This window comes from Notechis scutatus, chromosome 4 (assembly GCF_049901735.1).
Source record: "Notechis scutatus isolate UNSWTSFEM ecotype Mainland chromosome 4, rNotScu1.2, whole genome shotgun sequence".
In the NCBI taxonomy this organism is placed as follows: domain Eukaryota; kingdom Metazoa; phylum Chordata; class Lepidosauria; order Squamata; family Elapidae; genus Notechis; species Notechis scutatus.
In genome coordinates this window covers 166,664,858-166,684,389 of record NC_142012.1, presented here as the reverse complement: position 1 = coordinate 166,684,389, position 19,532 = coordinate 166,664,858, and the positions used below count along the sequence as shown (strand labels likewise).

At 43.5% G+C, this 19,532-nt stretch overlaps 1 protein-coding gene across 1 annotated transcript; it reads right to left on the bottom strand.

The window, feature by feature from the left end:
- Positions 1–1,463: 1,463 nt before the first annotated feature.
- Positions 1,464–18,836, bottom strand: SST (somatostatin). Its single transcript, XM_087962565.1, has 2 exons — positions 18,643–18,836; positions 1,464–2,000 (listed from the first exon to the last, which is right to left on the bottom strand). The coding sequence occupies exons 1-2, from the start codon at positions 18,781–18,783 to the stop codon at positions 1,788–1,790; spliced, it is 354 nt and encodes a 117-aa protein (XP_087818691.1). The 5' UTR covers positions 18,784–18,836; the 3' UTR covers positions 1,464–1,787.
- Positions 18,837–19,532: the final 696 nt, after the last annotated feature.

The following is a 19,532-nucleotide window of genomic DNA, read 5'->3' as shown; positions in this document are numbered from 1 at the left end:
TTCCACTGATTAATTGTTCTGTCAAGAAATTTCTCCTTAGTTCTAAGTTGCTTCTCTCCTGGATTAGTTTCCATCCATTGCTTCTTGTCCTGCTTTGGAGAATAGCTTGACTCCCTCTTCTTTGGGGCAGCCCCTGAGATATTGGAAGACTGCTATCATGTCACCCCTGGTCCTTCTTTTCATCAGAAAAGAATCCTGCAACCATTCTTTATATGTTTTAGCCTCCAGTCCCCTAATTTTCAAAGGTCTATTGTGTTCTCTGAATTGGAGCCAATGATCAACCGTTCCAAAGGTGGCTAAAAGTAGAAATTGAAGCAGGAACAAAACTGTTTGTCTTTCTCTCCTTTTTTTTTCCAGAACAGTTTTCCAATTTCACAGACCAGCTGGGATCTCCTAGTGGTGCACCATCCTACATGTAATAATATTAGAACCCACTCAGCTTCTGAACCTGGGCAAAGTTAATCACAGACCGGCACTTAAAGATTATACAACCTTTTGTTTTCAATTCTATACACACACACACACATACACACAGAGAGGAGACTCATGTACATTTTTGTACAGTTTCACTAAAATGTACAGCGGGGAGTTGAACTCACACAGCAAGTTTAATTTAGACAGGTGTTACGTACACGCTAGATGTAAGCCTGGTCAGTGTTTTAACTGGATGGTCTTTTTAATTTTTCAAGGACTTTTTTAAAGCCAACATACCAAATGATTTAATTCACTACTCAGATTAAGTGTCTATGTGAATGAAAACATAACATAACTTCTTAACCATCATTCCAGGAAGCATTCCTAATTAAATTGTGCTTCTATTCACACAACGCCCATTAACCTGGGTGTTAACTTCTTAACTATCATTCCAGGAAGCGTTCCTAATTAAATTGTGCTTCTATTCACACAATGCACATTAACCTGGCTGTTAACTTCTTAACCATCATTCCAGGAAGCGTTCCTAATTAAATTGTGCTTCTATTCACACAACAAACATTAACCTGGGTGTTAACTTCTTAACCATCATTCCAGGAAGCATTCCTAATTAAATTGTGCTTCTATTCACACAACGCCCATTAACCTGGGTGTTCACTTCTTAACTATCATTCCAGGAAGCATTCCTAATTAAATTGTGCTTCTATTCACACAATGCACATTAACCTGGGTGTTAACTTCTTAACCATCATTCCAGGAAGCATTCCTAATTAAATTGTGCTTCTATTCACACAACAAACATTAACCTGGGTGTTAACTTCTTAACCATCATTCCAGGAGGCCTTCCTCATTTCAGACCCGTTATCTGAAGGATTTTGCTCGATTTTCTATTGTGTTAAAGGACATTTTTAATGGTAAAAATATTCTTGCTTTGAATTTCAATATTGGATGATTATTGATTGGGTTGGTTGATTGATTGATTGATGGCTGAGCTTCAACCCATCAGTCATAGAGAAAAGCTGCAAGGAAAATACTTTGCAAACAAGCTTTATTGCCAGAAAGTAAGAATTTGCAACCAGCCAAACTGCAGCAGCTGATGTGCCCCACCCAAGAAAGAGAGATGACAAACTGCAGAAGGGGGTATACAATTTGAAACAGAAAGCTTTATTAAAACAGCTTGAAAACCAAATGGTACTTCTTCTTTTTTTTCCCCTTGTTTACCTTAACAATATCTTTTTTATTATCATTATTATTATTATATTACAGTCTTCAGCTCCTGGCTTGAAGAGACTGAGAAAGGAGAGAGGGAGGGAGAGAGAGAAAGAGAGGGAGGGAGGAAGAGGAGATTTCGAAAGCTAACAAGAAGTGAAGGTTTTCCAGAAGAAATTTTTGCATCCGGCTTTGCGCTCCCGAGGGGTCAGTCCCGGGTTCAAGTTGGCCGATCGCTCGAGTTCCATCCTGACCTCATCTTGTTCGGCCCCGCGGGACAGGTCGTCTGAAGCCAGGGCCTCGTTGTCCGGCTGGTTGGGTTCGGAGAGCAACTCTGCCAGGAAATACTTTGCCAGTTCCTTGGAAGAAAAGAGAGAACATGAAAGGTCTGGAGAGGGAAATAACAGAATAACGGAGCTGGAAGGGAGCTTGGAGGTCATCTAGACCAGCCTCCTGCTCAAGCAGGGAATCCCTGTCCCATTTCAGACAAGTGGCTGCCCAATCCATTCTTAAAACCTTCCAGTGTTGGAGCCTTTACAACTTCTGGTGGCAAGTCGTTCCACAGGTTAATTGTTCTAACTGTCAGGAAATTTCTCATTATTTATAGGTATGATCTCTTTCTGAGCACCCATTGCTCCTTCCTTCCTTCCTTCCTTCTTCCTTCCTTCCTTCCTTCCTTCCTTCCTTCCTTCCTTCCTTCCTTCCTTCCGTCCTTCCGTCCTTCCGTCCTTCCTTCCTCCTCTTCCTTCTTTCCTTCCTTCCTTGCGTGCTTGCTTGCTTGCTTGCTTCCTACCTACCTACCTTCCTTCCTTCCTTCCTTCCTTCCTTCTCCTTCCTTCCTTCCTTCTTCTTCCTTCCTTCCTTCCTTCTTTTTCCTTCCTTCCTTCTTTCCTTCCTTCCTTCCTTCTTTCCTTCCTTCCTTCCTTCTTTCCGTCCTTCCTTGCGTGCTTGCTTGCTTGCTTGCTTCCTACCTACCTTCCTTCCATCCTTCCTTCCTTCCATCCTTCCTTCCATCCTTCCTTCCTTCCTCCCTCCCTTCCGTCTTTCCTTGCGTGCTTGCTTCCTTCCTTCCTTGCTTCCTACCTACCTATCTCTCTTCCTTCTCTCCCTCCCTCCCTCCCTCCTTCCTCTTCCTTCCTTCCTATCATAGAATCCTAGGATCTTGGAGATCTTCTAGATCTAGAACAAGAGTATTCAAACTTAACAGATAACAGATAATCAGAGTTGGAAGGGACCTTATAGGTCATCTAGTCCAACCCCCCGCCGAAGTGGGAGACCCTACACCATTTCTGACAAATGGCAGTCCAGTCCAGAGTTAAGTCCACAAGTCTTCAAGCTGTCAAGTTTGAAGACCCCTTTTCTTTCTTTCTTTCTTTCTTTCTTTCTTTCTTTCTTTCTTTCTTTCTTTCTTTCTTTCTTCCTTACCTTCTCACTCTTTCTTTTTTTTCTTCCTTTCCTTTCCTACCCTTTCTTTCTTTCCTTCTTCTTCCTTTCCTTCCCCCCTCCCTCTTTCTTCCTTCCTTACCTTCTCGCTCTTTCTTTTTCTTCCTTTCCTTTCCTTCCCTTCCCTATTCTTCCCTTCCTTTCTTCCTTCCTTCCTTCCTTCCTTCCTTTCTTTCTTTCTATCTTTCTTTCTTTCTTCTTCCTTTCCTTCTCCCTCCCTCTTTCTTTCTTGTTTCTTCCTTACCTTCTCACTCTTTCTTTTTTCTTTCTTTCCTTTCCTTTCCTACTCTTTCTTTCCTTCTTCTTCTTTCCTTTCCTTCCCCCTCCCTCTTTCTTTCTTCCTTACCTTCTCACTCTTTCTTTTTCTTCCTTTCCTTTCCTTCCCCTTCCCTATTCTTTCCTTCCTTCCTTCCTTCCTTCCTTCCTTCCTTCCTTCCTTCCTTCCTTCCTTCCTTCCTTCCTTCCTTCCTTCTTTCTTTCTTTCTTTCTTTCTTTCTTTCTTTCTTTCTTTCTTTCTTTCTTTCTTTCTTTCTTTCATCTTTCTTTCTATCTATCTATCTTTCTTTCTTTCTTGTGTTTTGCAGAAAGGTTGACCTTCTCTTCTGTGGGAAAGCCCCCCAAATATTGAAACCCTGCTATCGCGTCACCACCTAGTCCTTCTTTTCATTCAACTGGACGTACCCAATTCCTACAACCGGTCTTTTTTATATTTTAGCCTCCTGTTGCTCTTGACTGCACTCTTCCTACAGTTTCAACATCTTTTTTTTTTATATGGTGGCAGTTAAAACTGGATGCAATACACCAAGCATGGCCTTGTAAAGGGATGCTCACACTTCCTATCATCTGCATTTTATACTCCTGGATACCCGGAGATCAAATTAATTGCAATTGCTGCGCCGTTTTCGTAGGCAGCCAGAGAGGATCAAGTATCCCATTGCCATGTTTCTTGGTCTTGTTTAATTTCCCAGGGATTTCCCCCCCTCCCCACACCCTCCAAATTCCCCCACCACCACAGTTCGGACTCTGCTAAGCTTCTCAGCCCCCAAAAAAATCATCCTTAATTTGCAAGCATCCACTGAACGAGCGAGCGCACAAACAGTTGCAACAGTGCTGGGTAAAACTGACTCGCAAGCCATTTACAACTGTTGTAGCGTTGTCACCGTTCGTATGCGATCCAGATTTGAACCCTGGGCAGCCGGTTGGCATTTTATGACGTTGTAGCATTTCTGGCAGGGGGGGGAGGGTCATGGGATTAACTGTTTGCGAGCCACCTCCCCCCCAGCCGGCTTCCAATGAGGAGAGTCCAGAGAGAGGCTGGATTTGCTTAACGACGATGTGATTAAGTTAATGGCTGCAGAGATTCACTTAGCAACCATGGGGGAAAGGGGTTGTGGCCTGGGGGACCCTGGCCCTCCGGCAGCTAAATCAGGAGGAGGAGGAGGAGGAGGAGGAGGAAGAGGAGGAGGAGGAAGAAGAGGAGGAGGAGGAAGAAGAAGAGAAGAGGAGGAAGAAGATGAAGAGGAGGAGGAGGAAGAAGAGGAGGAGGAAGAGGAGGAGGAAGAAAAGAGGAGGAGGAAGAAGAAGAGGAGGAGGAGGAAGAAGATGAAGAGGAGGAGGAGGAGAAGAAGAGGAGAAGAAGAGGAGGAGGAAGAAGAGGAAGAGGAGGCGGAGGAGGAAGAAGATGAAGAGGAGGAGGAGGAAGAGGAGGAGGAAGAGGAGGAGGAAGAAAAGAGGAGGAGGAAGAAGAAGAGGAGGAGGAGGAAGAAGATGAAGAGGAGGAGGAAGATGAAGAGGAGGAGGAAGAGGAGGAAGAGGAGGAAGAGGAGGAGGAAGAGAAGAGGAGGAGGAGGAAGAAGAGGAAGAGGAGGAAGAAGATGAAGAGGAGGAGGAGGAAGAGGAGGAGGAGGAAGAGGAGGAGGAGGAAGAGAAGAGGAGGAAGAAGAAGAGGAGGAGGAGGAAGAGGAAGAGGAGGAGGAAGAGGAAGAGGAGGAGGAAGAAGAAGAGGAGGAGGAGGAGGGAGGAGGTGGAAGAGGAGGAGGAGGAGGAAGAAGAAAAAAGGAGGAGTAAGAGGAAGAGGAGGAGGAGGCGGCGGCATGGGAATCAGCATCAGGGCAGCCTGAGACTCCGAGGGGGGAAAGGGGATGGAGCTGGCAGAGAGAGAGAGAGACGGAGGGGCGGAGCCTGGGCCGTCCGCCAGCCCTCCGATGGAGAGTCCACAGCCCCCAGGTCTGGAGGGGGGCTGATGAGGAAGAGGAGGAACAGCCGGGCCCTGTGCCCGATTCGCAGAAGGCAGAGGAGAGGAGAGCAGTGGACATCTATGGGCCGGTCCTCGGGGCAGAAGAGCCACCCTTGCTAGCCAAAGCCCCACCTTGGCTCTGGGGTTCAAAAGCAGGGGGCGGAGATGAATAGATGGGGCAGATAACTAGGCATCTCCCGGACAGACGGGCTTGTTACCCGGCAGTGAGAGAGAAATTCTTTTGCCGGGGCTGCCGGGGGCTCCGAATAAAGGAATCTTTTTGAGTTCACGTCAGAGGGTTTGTCGTGTTTGGGGAGATGGGAGTCAGAACAAAAGGTTGGCTCGCTTAAAGAACCGTCTTGTTTAGCGATGGAAATTCTCCTCCCAGTTGCCGTCGTAAGAGGAGGGTTTTCCTTGACGGCATGCCAACAAGCAAGGAGGAAAAAGAAACTTTAGTGGCTGTGCTTTACACAACATCGACAATCCAGCTTTGCTTAGCCGTGAGGTTAACGCAATTGTTGTGGTTTCGTTCTGTACATTTTTATTTTTATTTTTTACTTAGCCATGATATAATGACACGAGTGGTTGGTTTCATTCTATATGCATGTCACCCCCGAATCATGGCTTTAAATTAGATTAGATTAATAGAGTTGGAAGGGACCTTGGAGGTCATCTAGTCCAACCCCCACCCCCCACCCCCGCCCCACCCCCCACCCAAGCAGGAGACGCTACTACACCATTTCTGACGAATGTCAGCCTTGCAAAAGGAAAAGACGACATTTGTGCAACAGGCTTAATCTATACAGAAAGGAACATTTGAACTGAGCGGCTGCATTTACAGAAAATATTCCATTTCAGCTCGTATTGTCTGTGGAAAATGACACCGATCGAAAGAGCTTAGCATAGAATAGATTAGATAACATTAGATTACAATAGAATAGAATAGAATAGAATAGAATAGAATAGAATAGAATAGAATAGAATAGAATAGAATAGAATAGAATAGAATAGATATTGGAATGAAGAAGAGAATAGATTAGATTAGATTAGATTAGATTAGATTAGATTAGATTAGATTAGATTAGAGTAGAGTAGAGTAGAGAGTGAGTATTGGAATAAAGAATAGAGTACATGGAATGGAATGGAATGGAATGGAATGGAATAGAATAGAATAGAATAGAATAGAATAGAATAGAATAGAATAGAATAGAATAGAATAGAATAGAATAGAAAAGAATAGAAATAGAATAGAAGAATAGAATAGAATAGAGAATAGAATAAAATAGAATAGAGAATAGAATAGAATAGAGTAAGAATAGAATAAAGAATAGAATAAAGAATAGAATAGAAATAGAATAGAATAGAATATAGAATAGAATAGAATAGAATATAGAGAATAGAATAGAATAGAATAGAATAGAATAGAATAGATAGAATAAAATAGAATAAAGAATAGAATAAAATAGAATAGATAATAGAATAGAATAGAATAGAATAGAGTAAGAATAGAATAAAGAATAAAATAGAAATAGAATAGAATAGAACAGAAGAGAATAGATATTGGAATGAAGAATAGAGTAGAGTAGAGTAGAGTAGAGTAGAGTAGAGTAGAGTAGAGTAGAGTATTGGAATAAAGAATAGAGTACATAGACTAGAATAGAATAGAATAGAATAACAGAGTTGGAAGGGACCTTGGAGGTCTTCTAGTCCAACCCCCTGCTTAGGCAGGAAACCCTACACCACTTCCGACAAATGGTTATCCAATGGTTATCCAAAAACATCTTTAAAAACTTCCAGTGTTTTTAAAATTCACCTACCCTCTAATTACAGGAAACGCGATAAGATTTGGATGGGAAATCCTCAAATTATGATCACAATTGAGTCCCAAATTTATGTCACTAAGCGAGACAGCCAAGTGCGCCACAGCTCCCGCTTTGCGACCCTTTCTCGCCAAGCGAATCGCTGCCCTCAGTCACACGGTCATTAAGTGGATCTGGCACTTCCCCCACGGACTTGGCTGGCCAGAAGGTCGCAAAAGCGGATTCCCATGACCCCGGAGACAATTGCAACCGTCGTAAGTACGAGGCAGCTGCCAAGCATCTGAAATTTCAATCAGAGGGCTCTGGGGGCCGGTCATAAGTGGGGAAAAAACAGTTGTAAGTCCCTTTTGTCAGTCCCGCTGTCACTTCCGACGGGGTTGGTCTAGATGACCTACAAGGTCCTTTCCAACTCTTGTTAATCTGTTAAATTGTTGTTTGGCGAGACTAGCTGTGCAAATTAGAGTGAGATGTGGCAGGGGTTTTTCTGGGGACATTTATTTGGGGGGCAGGGGGTCTAAAAACTCAGAATAAAGCATCTGAAGCCCCTCCCATTTTTAAACATGGGTCACGGGTCCAATTGCACCGTCCCGACAACAAACGTGCTATGAACACGCTATGAGAAGCCAGCCTCTTAAGCATGTCAGCTCAGTCACGAACCTCGCTCCCTTGTTAAAAACAGCAAGGCTGCAAATTGATTTTTTATCAGAAAAAGAATTCTTCCATCAGGATAACAGATAACAGATGGACAGACTTGGAAGGGACCTTGTAGGTCATCTAGTCCAACCCCCCACCCAAGCAGGAGATCCTACACCATTTCTGATTGAGGACAGTCCAGTCTCTTCTTGAAAGCCTCCAGGGATGAAACTCCCACAACTTCTGAAGTCAACTTCTGTTCCATTGAATATAGAATAACAAGAGTTGGAAGGGACCATGCAGGTCATCTAGTCCAAACCCCCGCCCGAGCAGAAGACCCTACACCATTTCTGACAGAGGGGAGTCCAACCTCGTCTTGGAAGTCTCAAGTGATATACAGGATATACAGGTAAGTCCTTGACTTATGACCACAATGGAGCCTGACATTTCCTTCGCTAAATCGAGACAGGGATTCAGTGAACTTTGTCTCATTTTACGACCATTCTTGCCACGCATTGGTAAGCAAGTCACTGCAGGGGTTAAATTTAGTCACATCGTCATTAAGCGAATCTGGCCACCCGCTTGACTTGGCTGGCCAGAAGGGGGTTGCAAAAGGGAGGGATTGCGTCTCACACACACACACACACACACACGAAGCTGCAACAACTGTCATAAATACGAGTTGGGTGGCCTAAAGCGTCTGAAACTTTGATCACGTGACCACGGGGGTGCCACGATGGTTATAAGTGTGAAAAAACAGTCATAGGTCTGTTGTAATTTTGAATGGCCACTAAATGAACGGTTGTTAAGTGGAGGACCACCTCTAGAAGCAAAATAATAAAAAAGACAAATTAAGAATGCGAAATAATAAAAAAAAAGACAAATTAGGAATGCGAAATAATTAAAAAAAACAAATTAAGAATGCGAAATAATAAAAGACAAATTAAGAATGCAAAATAATAAAAAAGACAAAGAATGCAAAATAATACAAAAAGACAAATTAAGAATGCAAAATAATAAAAAGACAAATTAAGAAAATAATACAAATTAAGAATGCAAATTAAAAAAAACAAATTAAGAATGCGAATAATGAATGCAAAATAATAAAAAACAAATAAAAGAAATAATAAAAAAGAGACAAATTAAGAATGCGAAATAATTAAAAAAAAACAAATTAAGAATGCGAAATAATTAAAAAAAACAAATTAAGAATGCGAAATAATAAAAAAAGACAAATTAAGAATGCAAAATAATAAAAAGACAAAGAATGCAAAATAATAAAAAAGACAAATTAAGAATGCAAAATAATAAAAAAAGACAAATTAAGAATGTGAAATAATTAAAAAAAAACAAATTAAGAATGCGAAATAATTAAAAAAAATTAATCAAATTAAGAATGCAAAATAATACAAAAGACAAATTAAGAATGCAAAATAATAAAAAACAAATTAAGAATGCAAAATAATAAAAAAGACAAATTAAGAATGCAAAATAATAAAAAAAGACAAATTAAGAATGCAAATTAAGAATGCAAATAATAAAAAAAAAAGACAAATTAAGAATGCAAAATAATAAAAAAGACAAATTAAAATGCAAAATAATAAAAAAAGACAAATTAAGAATGCAAAATAATAAAAAGACAAATTAAGAATGCAAAATAATAAAAAAGACAAATTAAGAATGCAAAATAATAAAAAAGACAAATTAAGAATGCAAAATAATAAAAAAGACAAATTAAGAATGCGAAATAATAAAAAAAGACAAATTAAGAATGCGAAATAATTAAAAAAAGACAAATTAAGAATGCAAAATAATAAAAAAAGACAAATTAAGAATGCGAAATAATAAAAAAAAGACAAATTAAGAATGCAAAATAATAAAAAAAAACAAATTAAGCCTTGGATTCCATAGTTAGATCCACCATTTCCATGAGGGTAGAAAGAGTGCGTACAAAGGTATCTGCAGGGAGGTCAAAAAAGGCAAAATGGCAACTGGAACAATAGGTTGTTTTTTTAAAGCTTCGCCTATTTGAATTTCAACATAATTTTTTTTTAAAAAAAATGGGTGGAATTTCAGTGATGCCATCCTAGCCATCGTCACTTTTTTTTCACCATTCCCTGAAGATGGTGTGGGATCCTTTAAGACAAGGATCTTCAAACTTGGCCAAGTTTAAGACTTGCGGATTTTCAACTCCCAGAATTCCTGAGCTCTAACATGACTGGAGGAGGAGGAATTCTGGGAGTTGAAGTCCACAAGTCTTCAAGCTGCCCAGTTTGAAGAGCCCCGCTTTAAGGACTACAGAAAAGAAAACGGATTGCGACAGAAATGGTCAAACTCACATCCGAATTGCAAGATAGGAAAGATTTATGCGGTCTGGGGAAAAACGGTACAATTGGTTAGACTGTAGGAATCAATAATGTAAATATGTATATATCGATTTGTGTTGTGGTTTGCCGGCAGCAGGTGGGGACGGCTGAGGCCTCGGAGAGCGAAGACTCAGGTGAGGGGCCTGCGTGGGATGCAGGGATGGAGCCAGGACCCTCAGGGAGTGGAGTGCTGCCTTCGGAGATTGTGGAGGCTGGCAGCAGTGAAGATGAGTCCCCCGAGGAGCCTGTGCTCAGTGTGCATGCACGCAGGACTGCTCGAAGGAAAGAGCAGCTGCAGCAGCACAGGCGACTCGGGAGTAAGGCTGCAAGGTGATGGCCCCTCCCTTAAGGGATAAAAGCCAGCTGAGAGACCGGAGTTCTTTGCAGGAAGCAAAGACGTTTTTGCACTCAAGCCTGGTGGACGTTCGGAGTATCTTGGTTGGTGTTTGGAGACTCTTTGTGTCTGAAATATTTCTTGGCCACTTTATCTCATGTTCTTGGCAGCCTTGCACCACCTTGGCAAGGCTCGTTCTTATCAGAGACAATGAGTTTGAAACAGCCTTTTAACCGGGAAGGAACGGAATTCGTAAAGAATCATTAAAAAGGTTTTGCTGTTACCTCCGTTTGGTGTTTGTTTCCTTGGAACCAGGTTTTTGGGTCAGAACCTGATGTCACATCACTGCGAAGCTTGTTGTTTTTATATGTGTTGTTTTTAAAGGTGAAAAGGTTTAATAAAAATTACTTTTTTTTAAAAAAAGAAAAGAACTAAAGCTGAGTTTTCCATCTTTCAACAGCAGACAGACAGACAGACAGACAGACAGACAGACAGCCCCTAAGGATCTTTGTGCTAGATAAGGGGGGTGGGAGGAGAAACATGATTTAAGGGCCTGAACACAGATGGACTTCCAAGGTTGACCATGAGTTGGTCATCATCGAACTCCTGCGCTGTGGGCAGAATTAGCCTGCAATAATGCATTCTGACCACTGTGGAAGGAAGGAAGGAAGGAAGGAAGGAAGGAAGGGAGGGAGGGAGGGAGGGAGGGAGAGGAAGGAGGAAAGGGAGGGAGGGAAAGAAGAAAGGAGCGGAGGGAGGGAAGGAAGGAGGGAGGCAGGGAGGAGAAGAAGGAAGAGAAAAAGAGAGGAAGGGAGGGGAGGAAGGAACAATGATAGACCTTAAACTTATATACCACTTCTCAGTGCTTTCCAGCCGTACTCTAAGCAGTTTCCAGGATCAACCTCTTGCCCCCAACAATCTGGGTCCTCATTTTACTGACCACGGAAGGACAGAAGGCTGAGTCAACCTTGAGCCGGTCAGGATTGAACTGCTAGCAGTGGGCAGTCAGCCTGCAATGCTGTATTATAACTATTGTACCACCATGGAAAGAAGAAGAAGGAAGGAAGGAAGGAAGGAAGGAAGGAAGAAGGAAAAGAAAAGGAGGGGAGGAAGGAGGAAGGAAGGAAGGAAGGAAGGAAGGAAGGAAGGAAGGAAGGAAGGAAGGAAGGAAGGAAGGAAGGAAGGGAAGGAAGGAAGGAAGGAAGGAAGGAAGGAAGGAAGGAAGGGGAAGTAGGAAAAGGAGAGAGGAGAAAGGGGAGGGAGGGCAGAGGAAGAATAGGAGGGGAGGAGGAGGAGGAGGAGGGGGAGGAAGGAAGGAAGAAGGAAGAAGGAAGAAGAAGGAAGGAAGGAAGAGCAATGCGCAGTAGGAAGGGAAGGAAGGGGCCGTCAGGATTGAACTGCAGAAGGAAGGGAAAGGAAGGAAGGAAGGAAGGAAGGAAGGAAGGAAGAAGGAAAGTAGGAAGAAAGTAGGAAAGAAGGAAGGGAAGGAAGGGAAGGGAAGGAAGGAAGGGAAGGAAGGGAAGGAAGGAAAGTAGGGTAAAGGAAGAAGAGGGAGAAAGGAAGGAGGGAGGGCAGAGGAAGAAATAGGGAGGGAGGAGGGAGGAGGGAGGGAGGGAGGGAGGGAGGGAGGGAGGAAGGAAGGAAGGAAGGAAGGAAGGAAGGAAGGAAGGAAGGAAGGAAGGAAGGAAGGAAGGAAGGAAAGAGCAATAGCGCTTAGACCTATATACCGCTTCATAGTCCTTTCCAGCCCTCTAAGCTGTGTACAAAGTCAGCCTCTTGCCCCCAACAATCTGGGTCCTCATTTTACTGACCTCGGAAGGACAGAAGACTGAGTCAACCTTGAGCCGGTCAGGATTGAACTGCTAGCAGTGGGCAGAGTCAGCCTGCAATGCTGCATTCTAACCACTGGGCCACCACAGCTGTGGCGACTGCCCCAGATCCAAAGGGCGAATTAAGGTTCCAGTTCTGATGCCATTGAGGTACCACACACACACACACACACCCAATCTCACAGTAACAACTGTGGCAGCATCCCCACAGTCACGAGTTCAACCCTCGGGCAGCCATTCAGGAGCCTTGTTGAGTGCGGTTTTAGCACAACGCGCATCGAACTGCCCTGTTTTGCTCTTAACCCTGAACTGTAAACTAACCAGAGATAGAAAGAGAAATAATAGAAAGAGAAATAATAGAAAGAGAAATAATAGAAATAATAGAAATAATAGAAATAGATATAATAGAAATAGAAATGCGTTTGTACGACAACTTGAGAAAGGGACAAGAAGTTATTTACTCCCCAAGTTTCATACGCCGGGCAGTTGCAACTAACCTGGTTAGATGTGAATGAACATGGCTAACTCAGTTATCAGTGGTTGCGTTCACACAATTCCCTTATCCTGTTACTAAAGCGGTTTGTTTTTCCAGGTTCACCCAGTGCAGTGAACTCAGTAAACTAGAAACAAGCTGAGATGAATAATCGTGCATTATTTTACTAACAAGAATAAGAATATTCATCGTCGCCATTTTTTAACCACCCCATAATCCCTTGCGGGGGTGGAGTCTGGCCAACTGAATGGAGTCAGCAGAGGGTTTAATGGCCGGATGCCTTTCCTGTCGCCAGGGCGGAGTTTTGTACAGAAGAATAAGAATATTAATGGAAGATTAAAATTAAACAATATTGTAAAAGAAACCGTAGCCCCTGGGTCTTTTACTCGCTCATATTAAGGAGCAGGTAGACCTCAACTTACGACTGTAATGGAGCCGACCATCACTGTCGTAAGTCGGGAGGGTCATAAAATACAGGGACAGTTGTAAAATGACTTTTTTGCATCAGTCACTAAGCAAATCAACCATCAGAACTTTGAATCTGGGTCATAAGTAACCCCAAAGTAGGTCCTTCCAACGTAACTTCCAACGGTTGCTAAGCAATCCGTCATAAATTGAGGACTGTCTGTGCAGGTAGTCCTCGAGTTATGACCACAGTTAAGCCCCACATTTATGTTTCTAAGGGAAACATTTGTTCAGGGAGTTTGCCCAATTTGATGATTTTTTTTTCTCCTAGCCACGGTTGTTAAGTGAATCATTGCATTTATGGAATTAGTGACACAGTCGTTAAGCGAATTGGGCTTCTCCCGTTTACTTTGCTTTGTCAGAAGGTCGCCAAAGGGGATCACATGACCCGCCCCCCCCCAGGGACACTGCAACCATCGTAACTATGAACCGATTGCCAAGGCTTTTGCATTCTGATCGCATGAGGCTGCCACGGTTGTAAGTGTGAAACAAGTCACTTTTTTGCAGTACCATGGTAACTTTGAACGGTCGCTAAATGAACAGTTGTAAGCCAAAGACTCTTCCCATACCCACAGGAGCAGAGTAACAATCTCCCATCAAATCCAGGCCTTTTTTGGGGGGGATTGTCATGGTAAAATATGGCTTGGCTTACTTACGCGAGCATTCTGCTCTTTTATTTCCCTCTCGGTCTGATTCGCTGAGCATACCCACCCTCCTTTCCACCCCTCTGGCCTTCCTCCAGATGTGTTGGCCTCCCCACTTCAACTTCCCCACTGATGGGCTTCAACACCACGTCTGGATACGCTTCGGATTGGAGAAAACAAACATGGATGAATTCCCAGAGAAGCCAAAAAAAAAAAAAAAAATGCCTTCAGGATTAATGGATCTGGAGAGAAACTGTTTGTGCCAAGAATGCAAAAATGCACAAATTAGGCTCTTATTTCTGCAGAAGTGATGCAATTCAGCTCTGCTTTGGAGTCCTTGCTCCTTCGCCTCGTTCAACTCTCCTTGAGAAAGCCAGATGTGCCAGCCAGATATTATGAAGTGTTGTACCTTATAATTCTTGACTCTCAACAAATGTTTCTTTTCTTTTATGTACACTCTGAGAGCGTTTGCACTGAAGACAAATTCCTTGTGTGTTCAATCATACTTGGCCAATAAAGAATTCCATTCTATTCTAATTCTATTCTATTCTATCTATATTCTATTTTATTCTATTTTACTTTCTATTCTATTCTATTCTATTCTATTCTATTCTATTCTATTTTATTCTATTCTATTCATTTATTATATTTTACTTTCTATTCTATTCTATTCTATTCTATTCTATTCTATTCTATTTTACTCTCTATTCTATTCTATTCTATTCTATTCTATTCCTTCCAATATTTATTCTATTCTGTTCTGTTCTATTCTATTCTATTCTATTCTATTCCATTCCATTCCATTCCATTCTATTCCATTCCATTCCATTCCATTCCATTCTATTCCATTCTATTCTATTCTATTCTATTCTATTCCATTCCATTCCATTCCTATTCCATTCCATTCCATTCTATTCTATTCTATTCTATTTCTATTCTATTCTATTCCTATTTCTGCCATTCCATTCCATTCCATTCCATTCCATTCTATATTCTATTCTATATTCTATTCTATTTCTATATTCTATATTCATATTTATATTCTTTATTCTATTCTATTCTTACTCTATTCTATTCTCTATTCTATTTTATTCTATTCTCTATTCTATTTTATTCTATTCTCCATTCTTATTCTATTCTATATTCTCTTCTCTTCTCCTCTTTCTACAAACTGGCTTAATCACAGCCACATTCAGACAGCATCCTAAGCTCGCCTGCATTCATTTCTGTAAGTACGCCATACAAATTTCACTGCGTAGTTATTCTGCAGTTCTGTATAGCGTGAGCCAGTTTTCATAACCCAGCAGATTATGGGAGTAAATAAATCTCTTGTGATTTTTGTTTTCAATGCAATGTATAATATTCTAGACTTGACTTTCCTGTCTATGGCATCATTTCTTTGCTACAGATACATCCACAAAGGATGTGGAAATATTTTACAGTTCGATGCAGGATGGTCCAGATTTAATATTATTATGGGCAGAAATATGGCATTGCATTTTTGCCATTCTAGACCTCGGTTCTTCTCCACCTGCCTCTTTTCAAAGCTTACTCCATAAAGAAATGAAAGGGTTATGTTGGCACCTTCTCAGTCATCTTTTTCCCATGGAAGTCAATGCATATTCCCAAAGTGGCGGCATCATAGATTTTATTGCAAGCGTTAGAGCTTAGGCATTGGTATGATGACATTCTCCAATGCATTTTTGAGTTTTTTTCTCTCGCTTTGAATTCATCCCTTTTGTGCCATTTTACCTTTTTCATGATGGACGTAGGCTGCATTAAACCCTTTTTTTTTCTTGGCCATCCGCTACAAACCACAATGCCTTTTCTGTGTCTTAAACTGCTATTATCCCATCAGATGACTTCTTGGGTTTATGAATGCTCTCTCATTGAAGTCGATGGAGATTCTCCATCATCCAGGTCTTGGTTGTCCCAAAGGTGCTTTTTTTTTTTTTTCAAGAGGCAACTGGTTCTTTCTGGTTTTTCTTTGAAGATGTTTCGCTTCTGATCCAAGGAGCTTCTTCAGTTCTGACTAGACTTTCATTCCCCACCATCCAGTCAGAGCTGAAGAAGCTTCTTGGCTGAGAAGCGAAATGTCTTCAAAGAAAGTCCAGTTCCCTCTTGGGGGAAACCCCACACCTTTGGGACATCTCTCATTGAAGGTTTATCTGGAAAAACTTGGACAACCAGTTGTCTGGTGTAAGGGTTGCACAGGAGGTTGAACTAGAAGACCTTCAAGGTCCCTTTTCAACCCTAGGATTCTTCTGAAGAATTTTTCCCTTTGTCTCATTTTGGCCATTCTCTGAGGTAAGTGATTTAATGTCACCCCCAAAACCCAGCTAACCTCTCTCTCAACTTCCGACTCTAACGTTGCCAAGGTTGAAAGCATTAGTGCGTTGTTGGTGTGTTACTTTTGTGTGTGTGTGGTGCGTGCGTGCCTGAGTTTGTGGCGCATCTATCGTGAAAACAGCTAGTTAGACCCGCTTACATCCGAGTTTAATCTCGGTCTGTCAGAGCAGGAATCCGTCTCAGGACCCTGGACAGCTCCGCGCTTCCCAGCCGCGCCTCTTGCATTGAGCCGGTTCTCGTCTGACTTTCAAAGGATACAACTTCATCACATCCTATACGATTATTTAGGGGGGGGCAGGGTGAGGGGTTTTTTTTTGGGGGGGGAGAGAAATCTGGGGGTCTTGTCTAAGAGAAGAACCTCCGGATTTTGAGATGGCTCGAAGAACTCCCCGCGAAATGGCTGGGCGGTTATTCTAGGAAAGCGGCTGTGTTGGCTTACAAGGAACATACTGTAGAAAATCTGTTTCTCTGTGTGTTCCTCTCTCTCCCCTTCTCTCTTTGTCTTGTTCTCTCTTTCTCTTTCTCCCTCTCCCCCTCTCTTGTTCTCTCTCTTGTTTTCTCTCTCTCTTGTTCTCTCTTGTTCTCTCTTTCTCTTGTTCTCTTTCTCATTCTCTCTTTCTCTTATTCTCTTTCTCTCTCGTTCTTTCTCTTGTTCTCTCTTGTTCTCTTTCTCTCTCTTTTTCTCTCTCTCTTTCTCTCTTCTTTTTCTTATTCTGTCTTGTTCTCTCTTTCTCTCTTTTTCTTATTCTGTCTTTCTCTCTTTTTCTCTCTTTCTCTTCTTTCTCATTCTTTCTCTTCTTCCTTTCTCCTTTCCTCTTTCTCTTATTCTCTCTCTATCATTCTCTCTCTTCCTCTCTCTCTTTCTCTCTCCCTTATTCTCTCTCTTTTCTCTTGATCACCTTTTCTTATTCTCTCTCTTCCTCTCTCTTTCCCTCTCCCTTATTCTCTCTTCTTCTCTTGATCACTTTTTCTTATTCTCTTTCTCTTCCTCTCTCTCTTTCCCTCTCCCTTATTCTCTCTTTTTCTCTTGATCACTTTTTCTTATTCTCTCTCTTCCTCTCTCTCTTTCCCTCTCCCTTATTCTCTCTCTTTTTCTCTTGATCACTTTTCCTTATTCTCTCTCTTGTTCTCTCTCTTTCTCTCTCCTATTCTCTCTCTCTTTCTCTTGATCACTTTTTCTTATTCTCTCTTTCTCTTGTTCTCTCTCTTTCTCTCTCCTTATTCTCTCTCTTTTTCTCTTGATCACTTTTTCTTATTCTCTCCTTCTCTTCCTCCCTCTCTTCCTCTCTCCCTTATTCTCTCTCTTTTTCTCTTGATCCCTTTTTCTTATTCTCTCCTTCTCTTCCTCTCTCTCTTCCTCTCTCCCTTATTCTCTCTCTTTTTCTCTTGATCCCTTTTTCTTATTCTCTCTTTCTCTTGTTCTCTCTCTCTTTCTCTCTCTGAGTTGCAATCTTGATTCAAGGGCGAGGGATATTTCTGAAGCAACCTGGTGACTAAGAGTCAGTGGGGACAGGTGAACAGGACAGGTTAGCCCATTTCGTTTAGTGATTAGGACCAGGCTGGAAAGGAGACTGCGAGTTCTAGTCCTGCCTTAGCCATAAAACCTAGCTGGGTGACTTGGGTCCAGAGACACTCCCTCAGCCTAGCCCACCTTACAGGGCTGTTGTTGCGGAGAAAATAGGAGGAAGATGGGTTGGATAGATTTGCTTGCCTTTTTGTCAAAATAATGAGCGCAAAAAAAAAAATGACATTTCTATCTATCTGTCTGTCTGTCTGTGTCTCCGTCTCTCTCTGTCTCTCTCTATTTCTATCTTGTCTATCCATCCATTTATCCATCCATCCATCATATTTCTCCTACTGATGCCGGCCCCACCACGGGGGAGCTGGCCAGGTTCTCCCCTTCTGGATCCTCAGCCCACCTAACTTCTCAGCCGTTCCTTCATGAGTCCTGGCCGCTCAGTAAAGCCTCCAGCTTCAGCAGCAGTTGATCCCTGCGCCTCTTCCCAAGGGAAACCAGCCAAGATCGAGGAACGGGGGGGGGGGTGAGATCTCCGTGCGCTGCTCACTTCCCTACCTGGAAATCCTTGGATGGCCAAGACCTCGGGGGGGGGGGCTCCCCTAGTCTAAGCAGCTTCTCTGTCCTTCCTACCCAAGGGAGTTGGGGAAGTGAACCTCCATGGCCAGGAGGAGTTTACCTTCGCCTTTAGTGAGTTAACAAAGCCAGGGTGGGGGGTGGGGAGGGGGAATCTCCCTGTCGGATCCAGCCTCCCGCAGCTCTCGGGATCCGGCGCGGGAGACGGCGCTCTGCACTCGCTCAGGGGCTCTCGTGTCTCTTCTTACCTCCCCTGCCTCGCTCCTTTCTTTCTTTCTTTCTTTCTTTTTTTGTTACCTGCTTCCCTGCGGCTGCGGCCAGGGATTTCTGCAGGAACTGCCGGAGCCTTGGATCGGAGGGCGCAGCGGCCACGCTGCTCCACGCCACGGACACGGACACGAGGAGCGCCAGGGCGCAGTGGAGGCGACAAGGGAACATCCCGGCGAAGCTCCGAAGGCGGGTTGGTGGTGGGCGGCGGCGGCGGCGGCGGTTGGATGCCTTCACTCGCTCCGGTGCCGATCGAGAAAGGGACCAACCTTGGCTTCTGGGATCCCCATCGGCGCCCCCACCTTTATAAAGCCCTCTGATGACGTCAAGGCAGGGGGGGCGACCCCCTTCCACTCACTCGCCCACCCGCCCACCCGCCTCTCTCAAAAAGCGCCCGGTGTGCGTGCGTGTGTTTTTTGACAGCCCATTAAGCGCGCAGATCCATCAAGGGAAAGCGAGAGATGGCGGGGAGGGGAGGGCAGGGAGTAGGGGAGGGGGGGCATACCCACGGGGGGGACACACGCGTGTGTGGCACCCCAAGCCCCCTCCCGAACGGCCTCTTGACTCTCTCCCTCCCCACCCCCCCCACCCCTTCCCCAAAATGCGCTTCCTCCCGCAAGGGCCCTGGGGGGGGAGATTATTTCGTGATTCCCCACGAAATAACGGGGGGGAGAGGGGGGAGAGAGAGGAAGGAGGGGGGGGCTATTGTCCTACTGGATCCCTCGCAAATATGACTGATGGAGTGAGGTGGGGCGGCGCGGGGGAGTTGGAGGAGAAACTTTCTCCAGTTCTCCCTGAAGCGAAGGCAGTTACGGGACCTCTTTTCTAAGGCTGCGCGGGGCCAAAGGTATTGATAACAGATAATCAGAGTTGGAAGGGACCTTGGAGGTCATCTAGTCCAACCCGCACCCAAGCGGGAG